The sequence below is a fragment of the Gallus gallus genome, chromosome 3 (genome assembly GCF_016699485.2).
Source record: "Gallus gallus isolate bGalGal1 chromosome 3, bGalGal1.mat.broiler.GRCg7b, whole genome shotgun sequence".
Taxonomy (NCBI): Eukaryota; Metazoa; Chordata; class Aves; order Galliformes; family Phasianidae; genus Gallus; species Gallus gallus.
The window spans coordinates 3,164,199-3,184,540 of NC_052534.1; the positions used below are offsets into that span (position 1 = coordinate 3,164,199).

Genomic DNA, 20,342 nt, shown 5'->3' on the forward strand with positions numbered 1-20,342 from the left:
TTTTCCAACCTCAGTGATTCTGTGATGCAGTATGTATGCAGTGTGTAAGTGGTTCAGTGGAGCTATGCTGAAAAGTTTTGTTTCTGAAAAGCTGTATCTTACTGCTGAAGTCTTAGTGAGGAAGATACCTACAGACACTTGCATAAAGTGCTCAGTGAAATGTCTGGAAGTTGTATAAACATGGTGCTTCAGTTGTAATCAGATGAAGATGCTTTTGGATTTGCACTGTAGCGAATAAGAGAACGAATTCCTTGAAGTTCTGCTTAGTTAGAATTTTTCTTCTAGCAATAACTGTGGATACTCTTTGCCCTTAGGTTTTCTTGGTAATTTGTGTTGATGTAGAATGAAGTGCAGTGTTATTTGTAATTTGCATGAAGTATTGCAATGAGAATCTTGCTATGGGTATTGACTGTGTGGTTACGGAAAGCACGTTGTTTCCTATTGGATGTCCTAGGCAAAGCACTTAAGCTTTCTCTGACCTGTGCTTGAAATGCAGAGTATGGGTGGCATAGGTCTTCTTCAGACATGTAGATTCTAAGAGAGCAGGTTTGAGACCACAGAATCTTTGTAAATATTTGTTTATGGCCTAAAGTACTGGATTTAGATTGGATATTTTGGAAATTATATTAGTGGTCAATTTATTTCTTGACCACCCAGGATGATGCAGATTTTTTTGGGGAAAAACTTTCAGTATGGTTTGTTTTCAAGGTACTGGAAAATACAGTGATGAAAAGGAAATGGACTTACCTCTTTATGCCCAAATCATTAAGAAAAAGGTGCTTCAATTTGACTTCTGTTGGTCCAGATATGGCAGTTGCAACAGCTGAGAAGTCTGTTTATATAACCTCTGGTTGCAAGGTTTTTCTTGAGATTTGTACCCCTCTATCAAATCAATATAGTAATTGCAGCAGTCATGTTTTTAGTGAGCTGCTTGGTTTTTTTGTTTTTGTTTTTTTTTTAGAGAAGAAATGAACCTGTTTTCTAGTTCTGACAGGTAGAACTTTTTAGTTGCCTGAAAATCTGGAAGCTTATCTCAGTGTCTGGTAGGGAGTGCTCAGATGCACAACCAGGTGTTTCTGATGTGTTATTTAGCATTTATAATAGGAGTAGATTCACATTGCATCACTTACCTTTGTTTACTGTGATGGTACTGTTGATGCAATTTTTGTGAAAAAATTATTTTTATAGGGATTACTTGCTGATACTATGTGATATTACAGTGGTACTTCTCACTCCTGACTTTTTCTCCAAGGCACATTGGAATACTTTGTCATTAAAAGCCTGAATTTCTTCATACTAATGCAGTAGAGGAGAAAAAAGGTAGTTAACATACTCTTCACTTTTTTTCTTTCTTTTACATTCATTAGCATAATATGATGTCTGAATTTGTATTTTATGGTGGTTATATATAAAGTTCAAAAATATACTAAAAAAAAAAGACCGAAATCCTGGAAAAAGTATGTTTTTTTTTTCTGCATGGTTATTGATTATGAACTTGAAGTAACAATAAGTATAATTCCTGTACTATAGGGACCAGAGTCAGGAGAGCTTCATTAACTTAAGCTGTCAGGAAAGGATCTTGCTTCAGTCGTTTGCCATTCAGCGGTCAAATTCTTCTGGCCTTCCTAGCTTAAGATGACTAGCAGCCATACCTGTTATGATGAGTGTGTTCATAGGTTTGACAGATACTGAGTTTCTGTTAAATGAGAAATCAAGGTTGTGGGTTCCAAGTATCCTTATAGTGTACTTGTCTCTGATACAGTCTGACACACTGGTAGGGTTTCCTAATAACCCTAAGTTAGAGAACTGAGGTGTACGCTCAGTTAACCCAAACCTTTCTGGCACTACCAACATGAAATTTAGCTTGTTAAAATTAATTAAATGTCACTGAAGTTCATGTAGTAAGTGATTTCCATACTGTGTAGTAATATTTGGTTTGTTTTCACACAGGGTACCAAGTCTGGTATCTTTGGAAGAGACAAAACTGTACACGGGTGTTGAATATGGTAAGTAGAAACTAATTCTGCTCAAACAAGTTCAAAGCATTGTTTTGTCTTCCCATATCTACCCACCTGTGAAAGCTGTAGATTTTTCTTGAAAGCATAGTTTTGATTATTCTCTATATTAAAGAGCTTTCTTGAGCCAACACGGAATGTTTGTGCACACTCCATTTTATCTTCAGCTATGGTAAAGACGTAGATGTGAAATAAACTCTGGAGTATTGGGGGCTTCTGTGGTTCATTCACAAAAGGAACATTGCTATTAAAATAGTTACTAGTCATTGGCATAGTAGAAGGAAGCATCACACAGTTTTCCCTTCTGCCTTTCTAGTACGTTTGAAGACTGAGTAAAACTGCTCAAAGATCAAAGGGTCAGTCACACAGTCTGGGCACTTAATAGTCATATTTTAATGGTAAAGGATTATCTGAGTCCAATTCTTTAGAGTCTGAAACATCAAAGTTGACAGAGTAGCTTTGTCCTCGGGCTTTATTGTGTTCTTCACTATCTTCCAAGTTGGGAAGTTTAAAGAAGAGTCAGAGGCGCAGTAACTGCTTTTCAGATGACTGATTGTAGTTGCTTTTACACTTCTAAAATCTGGTCAGTTAAATTGCAAGCAGTGAGTTTGTGGTCGTGTAAGATATGTAATTAGTCATCTTTTAGATCAACTAAAGATTATTCTGGTTTAAAACTTTCCAAGAAACTTGCTCATATAATTGAGCCTGTTTTTTGATGCCGTATTTTTGTTCTTATTGAGACTGGAGCTGTCTTTTCCTCTGTTCATTGAAGGGGAATAAATTCCCAGTCGTCTTCTGGCTTTATCTTTTACCCTGCTTAGTGTGTAACCCATTAATTTTCATATGTTAAACAATCTGCCTTATTCTGTGGTTATAAATGAAACCATCTTTCAAGGCAGAGGAAGAAGGTCCAATAATCTGTACTGTGTTTTCTGAGTAGTCTGCTCTGGGTTTCTGCTGTTGTACTTCAGTATTGATTTTTGTTTTTATAATAAAGAATGTGTCCAATTTTGTACAGATTTATCAAGAGAGAATTATCGTGAAACTATTGCAAGGGTTACAAGGAAATTGTTGCGTAAGTATAAGAATTCAACCTTTATATAAGAAGTGTGGTATTTTTTATGTTAAGTTTAACATAAGAAACTTGTTTCCTTTACTTTGCTTGTAATACTTAAACTTTATAGAAATTGTTTATTTTAAAGCTCTTCTCCTGTATAATAATACATTGTTTTTCTTCAAATTGCAGGTTATATACTTGATAATTCAGAAGATGATACCAAGTCTTTATTTCTAATAATAAAGGTATATTTATTATTTGTAGTACTTAAGATATGACATGCTTCTTATTTTACAAACAAGATGACTTTGGAAAATGATTATGAATTGTCGTCTTTTTTTTTTCTGCAGATAATTAGTGATGTTTTGCAGTTCCAAGGATCTCACAAACATGAATTTGATTCCCGATGGAAAAGCTTTAATCTAGTGAAAAAATCAATGGAGAACAGGGTCAGTAATTCTTTGTAAAGCTTAAGTGTGTGGGGAGAATAGTTCCTAGTGCTCAGGAAGGCTTTTTCCACATCTTCTTTACAGTCCTAATGAAAATTTTCATGATTTTGAAATCTAATTTCTGTGAAAGAATATTGTTTTGCAATATTAAATGAAAACCTTTACCTGGGAAGAGAGGGGAAAAAAATAACCAAAAAAACCCCAATATATTCTCACAGTTTCTACATTAAATTTGCCTGTTTCTAGAAGAGGAAAAGTACCAGCAGGGAAATTCAGTCAGTAGAGGCTGCTGATGTGAATATTGAAATCTAAACCCAGTTACATATTTCCTTCCAGCTTCAAGGAAAGAAACAGCATATCAGAGCTTTGCTGATAGACAGAGTTATGTTGCAGCATGAGGTAATACTTCCACTTAATAGTATTATTAACCTGTTTACTAGAAAAGCTGCTTTTGTTATATTGTCATTTAGTTAAAGTTGCAGTGATCCTGCACTGTTGTTTCACTTACATTTTTAAAGTCCAAAAATAATCCTTTATTTGTCTTCTTAATGCAATTTAGTTGAGAACACTAACAATGGAAGGCTGTGAATATAAAACCTCCCACCAGGAGATGATCAGAGATCTTCTTTGTTTGTCCACAAGTTCATACGGTCAGGTAAGTAACCATCTTTCGTAGTTCTGAAATGTTGTGTTGGTTTTTTCTAATACTTTTTTCACTTTTCAATTCTTTTTTGTGGCAATATGAATCTCTTAATTACTTCATTTATGTTAGCTACCAATTTTGACACAGTCCCCTCTTCATCAAATTAAAGATGGGTGGAGAGTCAGCCTAAGGGCTACAAATTTTTCAGCTTATCTTCTAGATTTCAAAAACAATAATTCAATAAATAATTTCAGTTAAAAATATACTAGCTTGAGGCTTTTAGATGCGATATTTCCAATATGATTAACAACACTGGGTTCCTAAATCTATTTTTAGGAAGTAGACAAGCTAATTTTTAAATAAAAGTAATAATAAAATCTGAAAAAAAAAAAAAAAACCCCACAAAACAGATGTGCCAGTGGTTGCACTGTGAACTCTTAGCCCTGTGGGAATTCCGTGCATATATAAATTCAGATCCATCCACAATGTCTACAGGCTCTTTAGAGTTCTGCATATGTCATCTGTTATGCTGGCTGTTTGCTTTTGAAGTGATCTTTAAAAATATAATGACAGTTTTTGGCAGTACAAAGAACTTTTTAGCTCTTCTTAAATAAATGCTTGAAACAAGTTTATTTAGATACAGTTGTGAGTAAAGATGAGGGGAAGCATGTTGTTTAATATCTACAACAGGTAACATGCTTCAGTGCACAAATCAATCGTGTAAATTCTGCACAGGTAAAATAGTAGCGCCCTTACAAAACAAATTTATATAGTGTATGTTTTTGGTTCAGAAGATTTTCTAGTCATTTCTGTCTTCCCACAGGTCAGAAGTAAAGCTCAGCAAGCATTCTTCACAGCTCTGGGGACATACAATTTTTGTTGCAGAGATATCATTCCCTTGGTTTTGGAGTTCTTGCGTCCAGATCGGCAAGATGTTACTCAACAGCAATTCAAAGTACTGTCTCATTAACTTTGTTTCGTGTCTGTCTTGGAAAGTGTATTTACAATTATTAATTATTAATGATTTTTACAAGCATGACTCTTACGCTTCTGTGGCAAATAGCTTAAGTGCAACTAATATAAACAGTTATTTGGGTTAAATGTGTTGTCAGAAGAAATTTTGTTTATTCCTAACTTCATTGTGTATTCAGGTATTATAGAAGCGAATGTTAGCAGCTATTTTTAATGGAAGTTGAGGAAGCTGTAGTCCAAAACAGTAAACCTCATTGAGCAGTTTAGTCAGCTGGAACAGTAGAAATGGATAACTCAAACTAGACGAAAAACTGATCACCCAAAAACATTTTAGTAAAAGCAGGTAACACTCTGTCTGTCCACGTGTTCCCTTCCTGGCCAAGGAAGCATCGTGCTCCCTCCCTTACCCTGCACCTTCTCAGTCTTCCTGACCGCAGAGACAAGTTTGGATTCTTGTATTATCAGATCTAGCTTCTTACCCTACTCCACCTGCCTGATATTAAATATCAGACAGCATGTGATTATATTGCTTACATAGCTTAGTGTCATTTTTCCAGTTTCTTGTTTTATCCTTGCACCCTTTCTACAATCGTCTCTGTAATAATGAAGCCAAACTTAGTTACTTTATCCCAGTTGATCCCAGTCTTTCTACATGACAGCATTTGCTGTAATTCGGTGTTTCTGATACTACCCAGTCTTAGCCTATTCAATATTATTGGCACGGTGAGCTAGGTACTATTCCTCCTAAGACTTTACTCAACAGTAAGGTTTCCCAAGACTTCCTTCCAATTACCTGTGAAATTAGGCAATTTCTTATAAAGCTTATAAATCCAGTTGGTTTCACAACTCTTGTGAACTTCTCACACAGTTACCTGTCGCGTTCACCAGTTCATTGTGTCATTTCTGGTAGTCATCCATAGCATGCTCGGTGAGCAGTTTCAGGTCTGGGCCTATTCAGCAGCCTCGTAGTTAGCCTGCAGCCCTGACAATTTTAGTGCAGCTACACATGAATATGTTTACAGAAAAACCAGATGTGATACTTAATCATTTAGTAATTTGCTCTATAATGTAATTCAAATGTCAGATTTCCATTTTGTGAAGTAATTAATTGTCGGGATATGTAATTTTGTTAGAACATTTCTTTAGCACAAAAATGATTTCAAAAAATATTCAGTGTTTTGTCAGTGAGGCTGTGCAGTGGCATTAGTGATTTGGTAATGTGAAGATTAATTTTTGTTCTGTGAGGGTGAATACATGTAGATATCTTATATGAACAGTGCTTTACATTTATTTAAAAATGGCTTCTTTAATTTTATAGGGTGCCTTATATTGTCTTCTTGGAAATCACAGTGGAGTATGCTTGGCAAATCTTCATGATTGGGACTGCATTGCACAGACATGGCCAGCAATTGTTTCTTCTGGGCTTAGCCAAGCAATGTCCTTGGAAAAACCATCCATAGTTAGACTTTTTGATGACCTTGCAGAAAAAATCCACAGGCAGTATGAAACAATCGGTTTGGATTTTGCAGTAAGTGACAGATTACTTGGAGTTAATGGCTTGGATTCTCAGTGCATCTGATCAAATGAGTCTCAAACTCTTGTGGGTACTATACTAAGTTAGCGTTCTGATGTTGATTCTGTTCTGATTTCTGTTACAGTGGAATGTAGACCTGTGTCTTTTAAATGGAAGCATTATTACTGGAAAGTGTAACTTTTTGTTAAACTTCTTTATGAAAAGGAAGTTTAAGTAGTTTTCCAGTGTTAATTAGTATGCTTCTTGCTGATTGGGTATAAAGATGCGTATTGGTAAAACAGTGTGGTCAAGTTAATGTTGTCAGTATCTGTAGCTGTGACCACACTGCAAATTCACATAACTGCCTTTTTCCTAATTGATGTGATAAATGGCATGACTTATTTTTAACAATGAGTGATAATTAACAAAAGTCTTTAATATTTCACTGCAGCATTTATAAAAATAGTTTCTAAAGTTTGTCTTTAATTTTAAAATAGAACATGTACTTACAAGAACAAATATTGCTGTGTGAACAGTTCTCTTTGCTATTTCAAGGGCTCATCTATGCAGACAGGAAATGATGCTCTCTTCCAATGATTATCAAGCCTCCCTATTTCAAAGCAGAAACAAACACAAAAATTCCACAATTGCTCCTCAGTTTGAAATCTCTGCATTTTTCTATCAATAGGTTCCAGAGAAATGTATTCAGATAGCTGTCATGCTACAGAGATCGGAACATCCCAGTATAGATTTCACACCACTTCGTTCAGAAGAAATACAGTTAGGGATTCAGCGACAGAAAGAAAAGAATGCTGAGGCTCTGCGGTAAGTTAAACCTCCCTTATCACTGGTTATACTGTCTAATACTAACTGTACGTTAAATGTAATAATCCAAAATTGCTGAACTAGTCTCAAGTAGACAAACTGGGAGTGCCCAAGGATTGTCATGATGTGTTTTGTCTCTTGGAGTGGCAACCTCTCTCCTCTACGCTTGAATTTCCTTCCTTCCTCCTTCTCTTCCCTGTCCTGCCAATTGGTGCTGTTTGCTGCATTGTGTTCACTCACCTTTTGGTGAGGGACTTTCAATCTATTTTTATATAATTCTTTTAACAGCATCTAGTTGGTGATTGTGGGTTTTTTTGTTCTTTTTTTCTTCCTGTGTGCCTAGAAACTATGAGAATTTGGTCAACATGCTGTTGGACTGTGTGGAGCAAAGAAATCTGTAAGTCTCCCTTCACGTGTACAAAATGTTTTATTTCTTTATGCTGTTTTGGAGTTGAATACAGCAATAAATATCAAATTCATCAAGAGGTGCAGTTAGAATGATCAGAATTGAGTATTACTTTTTGTCCTTCAGGTAGTTGTCCAAAAGCAGTTTGTCAGTAGAAATCTTGCATAAAGTTGGTTGTGGCTGGCTTGGAAAGTTGTTTGTTTTGTCGTTGTTGTTTCGTGGAAGTACATACAAGAATTGGGAGACCCTTTTGAATTTGTGTGGGTTCTGCTTGTCCACAATGAAATATAAGGGCCAGCATAGGGGAATGTTGTATTACTGTCTAATGTTCGCTCCTTTATCTGGGAGTCTTTTCTCATTTATTCTCATTGAGATTTAGACTTGTTAATATAAGGCATCGTTACATCCTGGAGATTAGCTTTGTCATTAATTAAGATATATGTTTTTGTTGTTGTTTATTGTTGTGGGGAAAAAATGTTTGCATAATACTGATGTCCAAATAAATTTTAATTGTGGTATCATATTAAAAAAAAAAAAACCAAAAACTTCAAAAGAATGACCTTTTAGGTCAATATTTTATATTAGTGGTGCCATTTTAATCCCAGCGTTTCAACTGGGTCTAACTTTAGTTGCACTTTTCTCAGAGCTGTTGAAGATTTCCCTAAATGTCAGTGGAGCTCATTGACTATAGCAGTGATTTATATTCAGATTGATGTTAAGTCATGTTCTATATGTACATAACCTGTGTGATCATTTCTGTGCAAGAGCAGCACATGCAAACTCTGCTATGTACTATCTGCTTTGATTTTCAGTCCCTGGAAGTTTGAGCACATCAGTATTGGCTTTCTGTCCCTGCTCCTGAGGGATGATAGAATACTGCCTGTCCGTGCCATAAGATTTTTTGTGCAGTGTCTCAACCATGATGCAATTGTAGTTCGTAAGGTAAGACCAACATAACTACCTCTTTGTTTTACAGCTCAATGGGTTTTAGCCCAGATGTTTGTTATTCTGCTGTGATGCGGTACAAAAACTGGGGCATGCACCCCTACCCACCTTCCAGCCTTTCATGTACTTAAAAGTTTCTAATCCAAAAGTCTTGGTGATGCTACAGCCACACTAAATAGTGGAAAGTCTGTAAACTGAAAATGTGAAACATGCCTATTTGTACTTGTTTAGGATCCTTTTATGTATGTGGGATTTTTTTTTTTTTTTTTTGCATCTGTAGCTTATTATTTGAAACAATTTCATCTGTTCTGTGCTTGCATCTTTCATTCTGCTTGTCTCCTCAGTGAGACTTGAAGGTAATGGCCACCTCCTTGTGGAGTGGGGAGACGTTGGTGCTCTGCAAATGCCACGCTTGATTCCTGTCCACTGAACAACTAAAGCTATAGCCACTAGTGTGGTGAAGTTAGCTGCAGTGTTTGTTGGCTTTTTAGGGCAGAGAAGCTGGCTTAAGCTATGTCTGATGAGATGAGGAGACATCCTTCTGGTGCTAAATGTATGAAATGGATGCAGTCATGCCTCATTCTGTCTTTTAGGTAGCCATCTCAGCTGTGGCTGGTGTTCTTAAGCAGCTCAAGAGAACACACAAGAAAGTGCCCATATGCCCATATGAAATAAGTAAGTTTTATTTAAACTAAAAAATGAGATTTTAACAGGTTTTTTTAGATTTTTCTGTTTAATTTAAAGATGGAATCTCAAGCTTTTCATTTCTCTCTGGTTAATGTTCCCTTCAAACAAAATAAGCAATACTAAACAGTAAATTTTTTGTCTTTTTTAGAAGCATTATGTATGTATTATACTATTATGTATTAATATACTTCATATATTGTAAATATTATGTGCATCATTGCAAACTTGTATGTATTAAACTACTCACTTAAGTGAGTTAAAACTTCAGAGATATGGTTATGGTCATTCTCCTTTCAGAAAGCCTTGTACTTTGTGAGAATGACTTATATACCTTCTCTTATACTCTTTGTCTCAGCATTTCAAATGACATGCTTATTTAAATTCATAAAGGAATTTCTACTATTTCTATTGATGCTGCTTTTAATCTCACAGAGCAAATCTTGGTATAGATTTGATGGGAAATAAGCTCTGACCAAAGACACAAACTTAGATTAAATAAGTAGCAATGTTTACTGGAACCTAAATTATTCTTGAACTAGGTGGAAACCCTAAGCCTTCTAGTATTCAGGCTGGTGATAGACTGGATAACCAGTGGCTGCACTATGACAGTCGGAGCTTACCAAAGACTAAGGAGGCATGGGAGTCCTGCTGTTTTGTGGAGAAGACGCACTGGGGGTATTACACCTGGCCTCAGTGAGTACTGTTAACAAATGTGCATCAACTCTAGTTATGAAATTCAGCAGGAAAAAAGACAACTTAAGTAATGTGTGTTAGATTTTTTTTTTTTGATTGAAGAAAAGCAACAACAAATTCTTTACTTATTTTTTTGGCTTGTTTAACCATCTTCACATTTTTCAGTTCCTACTTGGTGTTCTTAGCTTTTGTGGGTACTATAAGTGCTTACTATTTATTACTATTAAACTTCTTCCATCAGAATTATACACTGGTTTAAAATTAAATATGGATATTTGAAAATAGTGTGATTTCAAAATATGCATAGCAGTCTATCACTAACAGTTCTGGATTGCTCGCTATATAGCAGTAGCATTGTAATTATAGACTTAATTGTTTGCTGTAAATTTTCTTGGAAGTTTTGCTTTCTTCAAATCAATAAATCCTATTTTTGGTGTAGAAAACACGGAAAATGATGATAACTTTTACTTTGAAACATTACTTTTTTTTTTTAACGTCCAGGACTATGACAGTTTATGCTCCAGTTGAGCAGCAACCAAAGCTTGGACGAAGAAGAGATGAACTGACAGAGGTAAAGATTTTAGTGAATTTCATTTGTGTGAATTTTCTTAGTACTGCTTGTCCTTTTTACTCTTCCTTTCTTTCTTTCTACTCTTTTTAAATGTTGTCCACAGATTTTTGTAGTTGCAGAGATGAAATTCTGTGTTTTAATCAAAGTATTTTATTTGGAAAATGCTTACATGAAACATCTGGAAACGCTTTGCTTGATTGAAAAGATGGAGATCAGGCCCCTCACTGTAAGAAAGACATTGAGGCCCTGGAGCATGTCCAGATAAGGGCAACAAAGCTGGTGAGGGATCTGGAGCACAGGCCTTACGAGGAACGGCTAAAGGAGCTGGGATTGTTCAGTCTAGAGAAGAAGAGGCTCGGGGATACCTTATTGCTCTCTATAACTACCTGAAGGGAGGTTGTAGTGAGCTGGGGGTCAACCTCTTGTGTGACAGTGATAGGACTAGAGGGAATGGCTTCAAACTGCGCTAGGGAAGGTTCAGGCTGGATGTTAGGAAATACTACTTCTCTGAAAGGGTGGTCAGGCACTGCAATGGGCTGCCCAGAGAGGTGGTGGAGTCACCAACCCTGGAGGTGTTCAAGGAACATTTGGACGTTGTGTTGAGGGACATGGTTTAGTGAGAACCATTGGTGATGGGTGAATGGTTGGACTGGATGATCCTGTGGGTCTTTTACGACCTTTGTGATTCTATGATTCCATGAACTCAAATAACTCATAACTCTGTTATGGCTATAATCATGTTGTTAACTAGCCATAAGTGATGCTTGTTCTGAAGTCTAGATCCTCAAAAAACATTTTTAAAAGCATTTTTCTACTTAATTTTCATACCAACTATGTTAGCATATAAAAAATTACTTTCTATACATTGCATTTTCTCTATCAGCAATCATAGTATAACTGTGTTAATGAGAATGTCTTCATCAACTTTCAAATCTTTATCAGATTTTGGTAGAAGGTAATTAATGACAGTGGGAATTACTTCTTTGTAGGGGTTGTGCAAGTGAAAGGAATGATGATCTGAAGTCATTAATAGGATTAAAAATTAGGTGGCACCAAAAACATGATATAATATTATCTTTGAAACTAGAGGTAGAAATGGATAATCCAGGCATGTTTTCTGCCAGAAGTAGAAATAAAATGGAAATTGGTTCTTAAAGTTTGTGATATCACTGCAATGATAAAACACTGCACAGCTAATCCTCTTTTTTTCTTCTTTTTCAGGCAGAACAAATTATATATGATCATTTTTCTGATCCCAAGTTTGTTGAACAGTTAATAAAATTTCTGTCTTTGGAAGACAGAAAAGGAAAAGACAAATTTAATCCTCGCAGATTTTGCCTCTTCAAGGTAATTGGAGTTTCATAACTAAATTCCTTTTTGCAGATAATTATCCTAGTATGGAAAAACCACACACATCTTGTGTCTTACTGTTGGGAAATATATATGTTGCTATGCTTAATCCCATTAACCCTTTCTTTTGATGAACTACTTATGGGAAGAGTGATTTGGAAGTCTGTAGGATGCAACATGTAATTATATTATAAAAACATTGTAATTTCACTTTCTGCATATTCAAACCTGAAGTTCTCTATTATCATATGTTCTTACAGAGACAATAGTTTAGACTGATAATTAGTGAATGCAGTTTCACATTATCTTTTACAGGGCCTTTTTAGAAACTTTGATGATGCCTTTTTGCCAGTTCTGCAGCCCCATTTGGAACGCCTTGTGTCAGACTCCCATGAAAGCACCCAGAGATGTGTTGCTGAAATTATAGCTGGCTTGATAAGAGGTTCTAAACACTGGACATTTGAGAAGGTGCTGAAGTAGTGCTTTTGAGTGGCTCTTGAAAGTTGAGGGATAAGTTTGAACTATTAAATGCATTCAACCTATGAAATTGAGGGCTGTTGGTGTGTCATAAGTCCAAGAAATGGTTGGAAGAAGTTACAGTATGTAATACTCCATTGCAGTTCCTAGCTTGGTTAGGAGCCTATATAATGGTAGGTGATAATAAAATGCTACAGAGTAGGGGGAAAGTTAGCTTTTAAGATCTTAGCTAAGTTCTGCTTATGTTCAATTCAGACCTGTACGTTTTAATTTAGCTCAACCCCGATGTCTGGTATTTCTATACTAAGAAGTAATTCTGAGAGAATTACTGTTTTCATTTGAAAATAAATAAATAAAGTGAGGAGGGAGTGCTTTAGGTGTATAAAATGCTCTTCTACCAGAAGCGAAGTGTGCATAGCCTGATATTTAAATAGCGTGTGCAGTCTGATTGTATTTAAGTCACTCTCAATATGGTGCTTACATAACCTGCAGTATTTCAAAACACCTTGCAAAAAAACATGTATGTCCCTGAAATCTTAGTTCTCATACTTACTCCCTTTTATAAATGTTGTAGAATAGCAACTCCTAGAAATAATCTTTTCTTCTCAATTTTGAGAAGATGGAAGGAATTGGGTTTGCACAGGCTAAGTAGCCATTAACTAGACAAGTCTTGTGGTTTGCCTTCTTGCTGAGCAGGTGGAAAAACTTTGGAAGCTTCTCTGTCCATTGCTTCGAACAGCTTTATCCAACATTACAGTGGAAACATACAATGACTGGGGCACATGCATAGCAACCTCATGTGTAAGTAGTCCCTCTTTAGTTTTGTAAAGTTACATCAGGATGATCAGGTTTTACGGATATGTCAATAAGAGTTTTGTAATAGTGGTGTGTGAATATATTTTATCAGCTACAACTAAGAGCTGTAAATATAATATGAAAGTAACATCCATTGAAAATCTTAGGTAATTTTCTTCTGCTCATTGCAGTTAGCTAAATGTAATATTTTTAGCAAGGAAATAAAGCCTTCATTTTCTACCTCTTCAGAAGAGCTGCATAATGGGTGACATAGAAGTGTGCTCTTATTGTATTTATCACTGAACAGTTTTTTTTCCAATTACACCTTCTTGCTTCAGAGGTGTGCAGGTGTGAAAAGTTACTCGCCAGTTATCTTCTAACAGAGTAGCATTTTTGTGCACTGTTGTGGGCTAAGGATTGTCTGAGAAGGAGAGTGAATGGTAGGTCACAAATAGCAGAAACTCATTGAAATCACTCAGCGAAGTTCAGCATAGCTTGTCACCCAAAATGCTGGCAGTAATTAGCAGAATTCCTGTGTCAAATGTGGTTATTCATGTATGTAGGAAAGAAGAAGAAACTAATGTTTCTTCTGTTCTATATCACTTGGTTTACCAAGCAGTTAAAAATTTTTTTTTGCGTGTAGTTTTGCTGTGCTTTCTTCATATTGGGTTTTGTTGTGGAACAAGTATTTAAGCTTGCACTTGCTTAAAAAATAAGCCCAAGCTGTGCAAATAAGATCTTTATCAGAACTTAACTTATTATCAAAACTTCATATTATGCAATATTTACATAAAAACTCCCCAGTGTGCTTCATATTTCTGATACCTGCTTATTTTCAGGAGAGCAGAGATCCTAGGAAACTGCACTGGTTATTTGAGTTGCTGTTGGAATCTCCATTGAGCGGTGAAGGAGGATCATTTGTCGATGCATGGTAAAATTAATTGTAACTATTTGTGGCTGAATACAGGAAATAAAAGCATGGATGAAATACATTGAGACTGTATTGTGGCAGCTGGCTTATAGAAGCATGAAGCAAAACTGCTCCTTTTCGGTTAGTTTTCCCAACACAATGGCAGTTTATTCATCAAGTTTCATGCCCATAAATCTAGTTAATAGAATGTGAAGTTTTGGAACTGGCACAACAGCAGTGCTGTTCTTCCATTCTGTGATGTTAACCCATCTATGCGCATAGCCCACACAAAGACGCTTCTGTGCTTGGACACACTCAACACTGAAAACAAGATTTTGGGGTGGCTAAAGAAGGGAGAAACAGTTTGGTATGACTGTAAATGTCTTGTTCTGATTTCTAGCCGACTTTATGTGCTACAAGGCGGCCTTGCACAGCAGGAATGGAGAGTACCAGAGCTGCTGCACAGACTGTTAAAGTACTTGGAGCCTAAACTCACCCAGGTTTACAAAAATGTCCGAGAGAGAATAGGAAGGTCAGTGTTAGCTTCTGCAGTTCCATTTATTTTTTTTCTTTTTGTAATGTTTTGGTAACTGAGTGTCTTAGTAGCTACACTGAAGTGGTGACTTATCTCTGTGTGCATGAATTCTGCTAGATAGAAATTATGTTAGTGCTAACAAACTTGCTTCAGAAACTTAAGATGAATTCTTCATTTTTATATCATGAATATGGCCTGTTATTCTTATGTATGAGACTTCTAAAGCTCTTAGGAACAAGTTAACTTTGCCCAAGTCCTAGTAAGACATACTTACACAGGGAAATCGTTAAAGAGTATATTAGTGGCTTAAGATCTGTTTGGGGAAGGGAGAGTTGTACTTCAGTGACCATTTAGCCCTGCTTGTTTCAGTTGTCTGCAAAGAGGGTATTTGGAGAATATTTGTTTTTAAATAAGCTGGGAGGAAATGTGCTTTTGATGTTTAGTACATATTAATTAAATGAACTTATATAAGATCACTTCTAGCTATATTCTTTGAACCACAGTCATGCTAACTATATGTTGTTTCTTTGCCTTTCTTAGTGTTTTGACCTACATATTCATGATAGATGTTTCCTTGCCAAATACTGCTGCAACTAAGTCTCCTCGTGTCCATGAATTTACTACTCGAATACTTGAAAATCTTAAACCCCTCATGGAAGCAGATGAAGAAATTCAGAATCACGTTATGGAGGAGAATGGAGTTGGAGAGCAAGACGAGCGAACTCAGGGCATTAAACTCTTGAAAACGAGTGAGTTACTTAATGAGGTGAACAAATGGAGGTATATTAGGACACGATGATTAAGGTTTGCAGGTCATATAGCTGCAATACAGAATTTCAGTTCACGGATCTGTACTGTAACAAGGCAATAACTATTTCAGGTCTGAGTTTTAAAAGTCAACTTTAGAGTGTCAAACCTAATTGCTAGCACAGATCTAGTGAAATATACGACAATCTCCCATGCTACTCTAGCAAAGAACTTGGTGTATTATTGTCAGATTGTTATTATTATTCACCTTGTTCAGCAATGATTTCTCTTTTTGAAAACAGTTTTGAAGTGGTTGATGGCAAGTGCAGGACGGTCCTTCTCTACGGCTGTCACAGAGCAACTCCAGCTTTTACCCTTATTTTTCAAGGTATCTGCTTTAATTGCTGCTGTATATTAGTCATGTTTGATGGAAAAAGTGATGCTATATATAAACCAAAGTTATGAGGGCATTCTTATTTAAGAAGAAAATCAATAGTGGCAACAGAAAACATGCATACTGATGAGACCCAAATGTTTTTTTATGCTAATGTACACTTACAGTGGGTAATCTAGTCTACTAAATGGCTTCCTCAAAGTAATGACTTAAAGATGAATGTTCCCTATGTTTACTACTAGCAGGTGAAAAAGTGTGCTAAGTTCATGAATGAATGCATGTTAATTCTGTCCTAATCCTTATCTCTTAAGTTTTTGTACCATGATTGAACAAATCTTTCTAGGTGGTATCACCTCTAATCCTTGTATTATTTAATGAAGTTGTGTAAATTGGTGCCACATCTATGAAATATAAAGCATATTTTCATGCTCAAAAGCATGTTTTGCTTTAAGTAAGCATCAGCCAATTATCCAGCAGTGATATAAATTACCACAAAAGAGGTTTATTTATGCAAAAATGAACTTGAAATAACAAAGCTTTCAATTTTTGACCTACATCTAAAATAATACATGACTTGGATTTCATACCAGAAGAATTGCTGTGGGGAACTAAAGCCTTAAAAAAACACCCATTTAATCATCAAGAACTTCAGACTAGCCTGACAGTTTAGATCAATAATATGTGGTGCAATAGATAAATGCTTAGCTCTACCAGGTGCACTTTATCTGAGATGACCAAAGATGTCAGTTTTACTTCCAAGAGGTTATTGTTGAGAATATAGATCAGGTTTTTTCCTAGTTTACTGTTCATATGAGATTAAGCTTTTTTTTTACTTCAGGAATTTGCTGTTAGCAGTGCTTAATTACCAATGTTAGTTTTTCCCTCCCTCCCCTTTGATCTTGTTCTATAGATTGCACCAGTGGAAAATGACAATAGCTACGATGAACTCAAAAGAGATGCAAAGATGTGTTTATCATTAATGTCTCAGGGTTTGCTGTATCCTCAGCAAGTGCCTTTGGTTCTTCAGGTGCTAAAACAAGTGAGTCTGATCAAAACAACTGAAAGCTTCATGTTATCTGATGGCTTTTTTGTTGTTTTGTTTGTTTATTATTATTAATTGTTGTTTAAGCAATTGTATGATTTGGGAATTAAGCGTGAAAAAAGATTATCTGAAAAATGTTATTTCATTTGCAAATTTCCCCAGAAGGTTTTTTAATATTTTTCTTTTCATATGTTATTTACTTATCTTCATGTTCTTATTTTGTAATATTTATTTTTCCTTGTAGACAGCAAGAAGCAATTCTTGGCATGCTAGGTATACCATATTAACCTACCTCCAGACCATGGTGTTCTACAATCTCTTCATCTTTCTCAACAATGAAGAAGCAGTCAATGACATTAGATGGCTGGTTATAAAACTCCTGGAAGATGAGCAACTTGAAGTAAGTCACATTGCTGCTCAGCTGTTTAGTTTCACATGACTGGTTTCTTCATTTGGTCAAGTTTTATGAACAAAAACTACCAGGTGTAAGTTAATACAGAAGGTATTTCTAGCTTAGCATTCTTTCTGTTTTGAATTTATTTATATATATATATATAATTTTTATATATATAATATATAATCTTATATATATTATATATATATATATATATATAAATTTCTGTCATACTGTTTTTCTTTAATTTTCCATTTCAGAAAAGCAGCTGTTTAAAATGATTAAAATTTCAGTTGTTCATACTTCTTTTAAAAGGAATTGAATATTACTTTCAGTTTTGAGTACAGCTGAAACAATGATACTCTCATCCTACTATAAATACTAGCATGGGTGTTGGTAGGAACTTAATCTTCAACAAGGTGAAATACCTTCCTGTTTAAAAATTCTATAAAACCACTATTTATTACTCTGTAGATATGTGTCCCATTTAATTATATTAGTTAATGACAAACATTCCTTTTACATTCCACTCACTAAAGGATTATTTCTTTACTTGTAATTAGTGAATTTTCCTTAGTTTTGGAAAAGTTGCATGCATAACAAAGCAATCTAACGTGCTGTTACTGACCTTGTTTTATTCCAAAAGGTAATCGTTTGCAAGCTTACTTGTTAATCCTAGGAGTTTTTTCTTAGTTTCTTGAGCTAGTCATACTTCATTGTATACAGACAGGAGGAGATAATATCCAAAGTCTTGGCTGTGGTACGTGCATACTGTTGAAGGTCCCCAAGTGTTCAGGAGTACAGCATGCTTCTGAGCGGTGCTATCAGGATTGCAAGATAAAAGATAAAAAGGGGGGTGGGAGGCAAAGGCCACCTTGGTGTGATTCATCATCTTGTTTGTCAGACTTCCAAAAGCTGGAGACAAATCATGAAAATATTTTATTCCATACAACAAATGCACAGAAGCGAAGGCTTCTATTAAATGAAATTAGTTTAAGAATGTTTGATTATGTTCAAGCTCAGTGAAGAGTCTTTATTGTTAACCTCCCATCTGTTCAACTTGCCCTGCAGCGTGGTTTTCACTGTCATTTTGTTTTGTTTGCATTGTTAGCAAACATCAAGGAAATCCTTATTTGGATTGCTTGGGTGCTGCTTTCTTTCTAGAAAAGAGAAGTGAAGTATGATACCCTTCTGCCAAAACAGAAGTCCTCCTGAAGTTACATTAAAAGCAGCAGCTATACCTGAGATGTGAAGCTTGCTTTTGTAAACAGGGAATTTGAAATACATGAACTAATATTTATGGCTGAAAATGTTTGACATAAAAAAACAGCACTTAGATTATTCACTCAGTCATGCCAATATTAATCTTGAGATGATCTCTCACGTCTTTCATGTCACTATTTGTTCTTCTGAAAGCAAAACCTGGCAATCCTAGCCAAGTTGTTGCCTGGAAGTCAGAGCACTTCATAATCTCATAATTTTGAAAAATACCTCTTATTCACTTTAATGCACTTTAGCTATTTTAAATTTACAAAATTATTCCTCTGTGCTACAGATGTGCAAATCAAAAGCTTCACCTATGTTCATAACCACTTATATTCACATTTCTACTATGGAAGCTTGAACATTTCACTGAAAAAAAAAAATCTTGTTCATTTTTGAAAATAATTGACAAGTATTTTACAAAGTCATTCCTACGTTTACTGAGAATTCTCTGATGCTGGGTTTTGAACATGAGTATCATTTCAGTAGAACCCCTAGCTTTAGCTGGTGTTGGGTATCTTTACCCTGGTTTTTGTCAGTAAAAATGATTGCAAAAGACTTTGGCAAATGGCAGGGACCACCTGGAATGTCAGATAGCAATGTGACTATCTGAATGCAGGTTCCATGCATCCAGCATCCTGATGTGATCTTTTAGCTGGGCAAGGGGAAAGAATATACACTCCAGAAAAATCATGTCTAGAAGTATATAAAAATCATGTATAGAAGTATAACCACTGCTAAATATTTTCTAATTTTCATTTCACCATAATATAATCATCATATCAGAGCAGGAGAAATGATTTGCAGTTCTATTTATGCAGTCAGAAGTAAAGGAAGAGTGAAAGTGGCTGTATTCCAGGTTGAGGTTATGTTTCAAGGGATAACCAAGTTTATATGGAAGCATCTTTTCTACAGCTTTGAATTTACTCTAGGAATCTATGTGGATAGGTGTTTAATTTGTTTCCATTTTTATAAATCAATGTATGGAATACATAGAATGCATATGGCATGATAAGCACTTTTCTAATGACACTGCAATGTTACAGTAACTGGAATATTTCCATGTATAAGTTGTCCTCTGCACGTACTGCACTTTGCTTGTGCTGTTGAGTGTTGTCTTGCTTCTGTTACCTTTTGTTCTGATATTGTCATGATTTTGTAGATCTTGGTCAGTCAGTCCTGAGCAACTAACAAAAAATATTCTTCTGCTACTCCTTTTGTTGCTTTTACATTTGGTGAATCATCGTGCAAATATGATGGTCCATAAATTGTTTGGATGATGTGATGCATGATTAGCTTTTAAATACAATTTTTAAAGCTTGATTCTAGGTGCTGCTTGCAACAAAGCATTCATTTTTATTTAGATTATTAGTTTAGAAATGAAAATGGTTCTAATACAGCAAATAATGATGTAAATGAATACAGTTCACTTGGGAGCTTGCTCACTTTACAGCCAAGCTTCTGCCTATTTTGGTTCTTGCATTAGCACTTCATGTTTCATTTAATAGCCTAGTTCTTAAGAGACTCACAAATTGCTGTTAAACAATACTGGCAGACTTTCAGTTCATATTTCTGTATGCTGTTAACAAAGGAAATCATGGTTGAATAATATGTCCTAGAAATTTAAATGGAATGAAGTCTCGAGCTTATTGTTAACTT

General features: G+C 35.5%; 1 protein-coding gene across 4 annotated transcripts in view; it reads left to right on the forward strand.

Moving 5' to 3' along the window:
* PSME4 (proteasome activator subunit 4) overlaps window positions 1-20,342 on the forward strand; it is a 64,870-nt gene that overhangs the window by 38,466 nt on the left and 6,062 nt on the right. For 3 of the 4 annotated variants that reach the window (XM_040696990.2, XM_015283354.4, NM_001006393.3), the window contains 23 exons: window positions 1,951-2,006; window positions 3,034-3,090; window positions 3,262-3,317; window positions 3,423-3,521; window positions 3,858-3,920; window positions 4,081-4,176; window positions 4,988-5,119; window positions 6,455-6,664; window positions 7,338-7,474; window positions 7,818-7,871; window positions 8,693-8,822; window positions 9,419-9,500; window positions 10,052-10,205; window positions 10,707-10,776; window positions 11,998-12,123; window positions 12,442-12,594; window positions 13,300-13,404; window positions 14,238-14,329; window positions 14,709-14,840; window positions 15,384-15,592; window positions 15,893-15,978; window positions 16,895-17,023; window positions 17,271-17,426. In XM_040696990.2, coding sequence (XP_040552924.1) covers window positions 1,951-2,006; window positions 3,034-3,090; window positions 3,262-3,317; window positions 3,423-3,521; window positions 3,858-3,920; window positions 4,081-4,176; window positions 4,988-5,119; window positions 6,455-6,664; window positions 7,338-7,474; window positions 7,818-7,871; window positions 8,693-8,822; window positions 9,419-9,500; window positions 10,052-10,205; window positions 10,707-10,776; window positions 11,998-12,123; window positions 12,442-12,594; window positions 13,300-13,404; window positions 14,238-14,329; window positions 14,709-14,840; window positions 15,384-15,592; window positions 15,893-15,978; window positions 16,895-17,023; window positions 17,271-17,426 — 2,584 coding nt within the window. The remainder of the gene's footprint in view (window positions 1-1,950; window positions 2,007-3,033; window positions 3,091-3,261; window positions 3,318-3,422; window positions 3,522-3,857; window positions 3,921-4,080; window positions 4,177-4,987; window positions 5,120-6,454; window positions 6,665-7,337; window positions 7,475-7,817; window positions 7,872-8,692; window positions 8,823-9,418; window positions 9,501-10,051; window positions 10,206-10,706; window positions 10,777-11,997; window positions 12,124-12,441; window positions 12,595-13,299; window positions 13,405-14,237; window positions 14,330-14,708; window positions 14,841-15,383; window positions 15,593-15,892; window positions 15,979-16,894; window positions 17,024-17,270; window positions 17,427-20,342) is intronic. The other variant, XR_006938645.1, reaches the window with a different exon arrangement.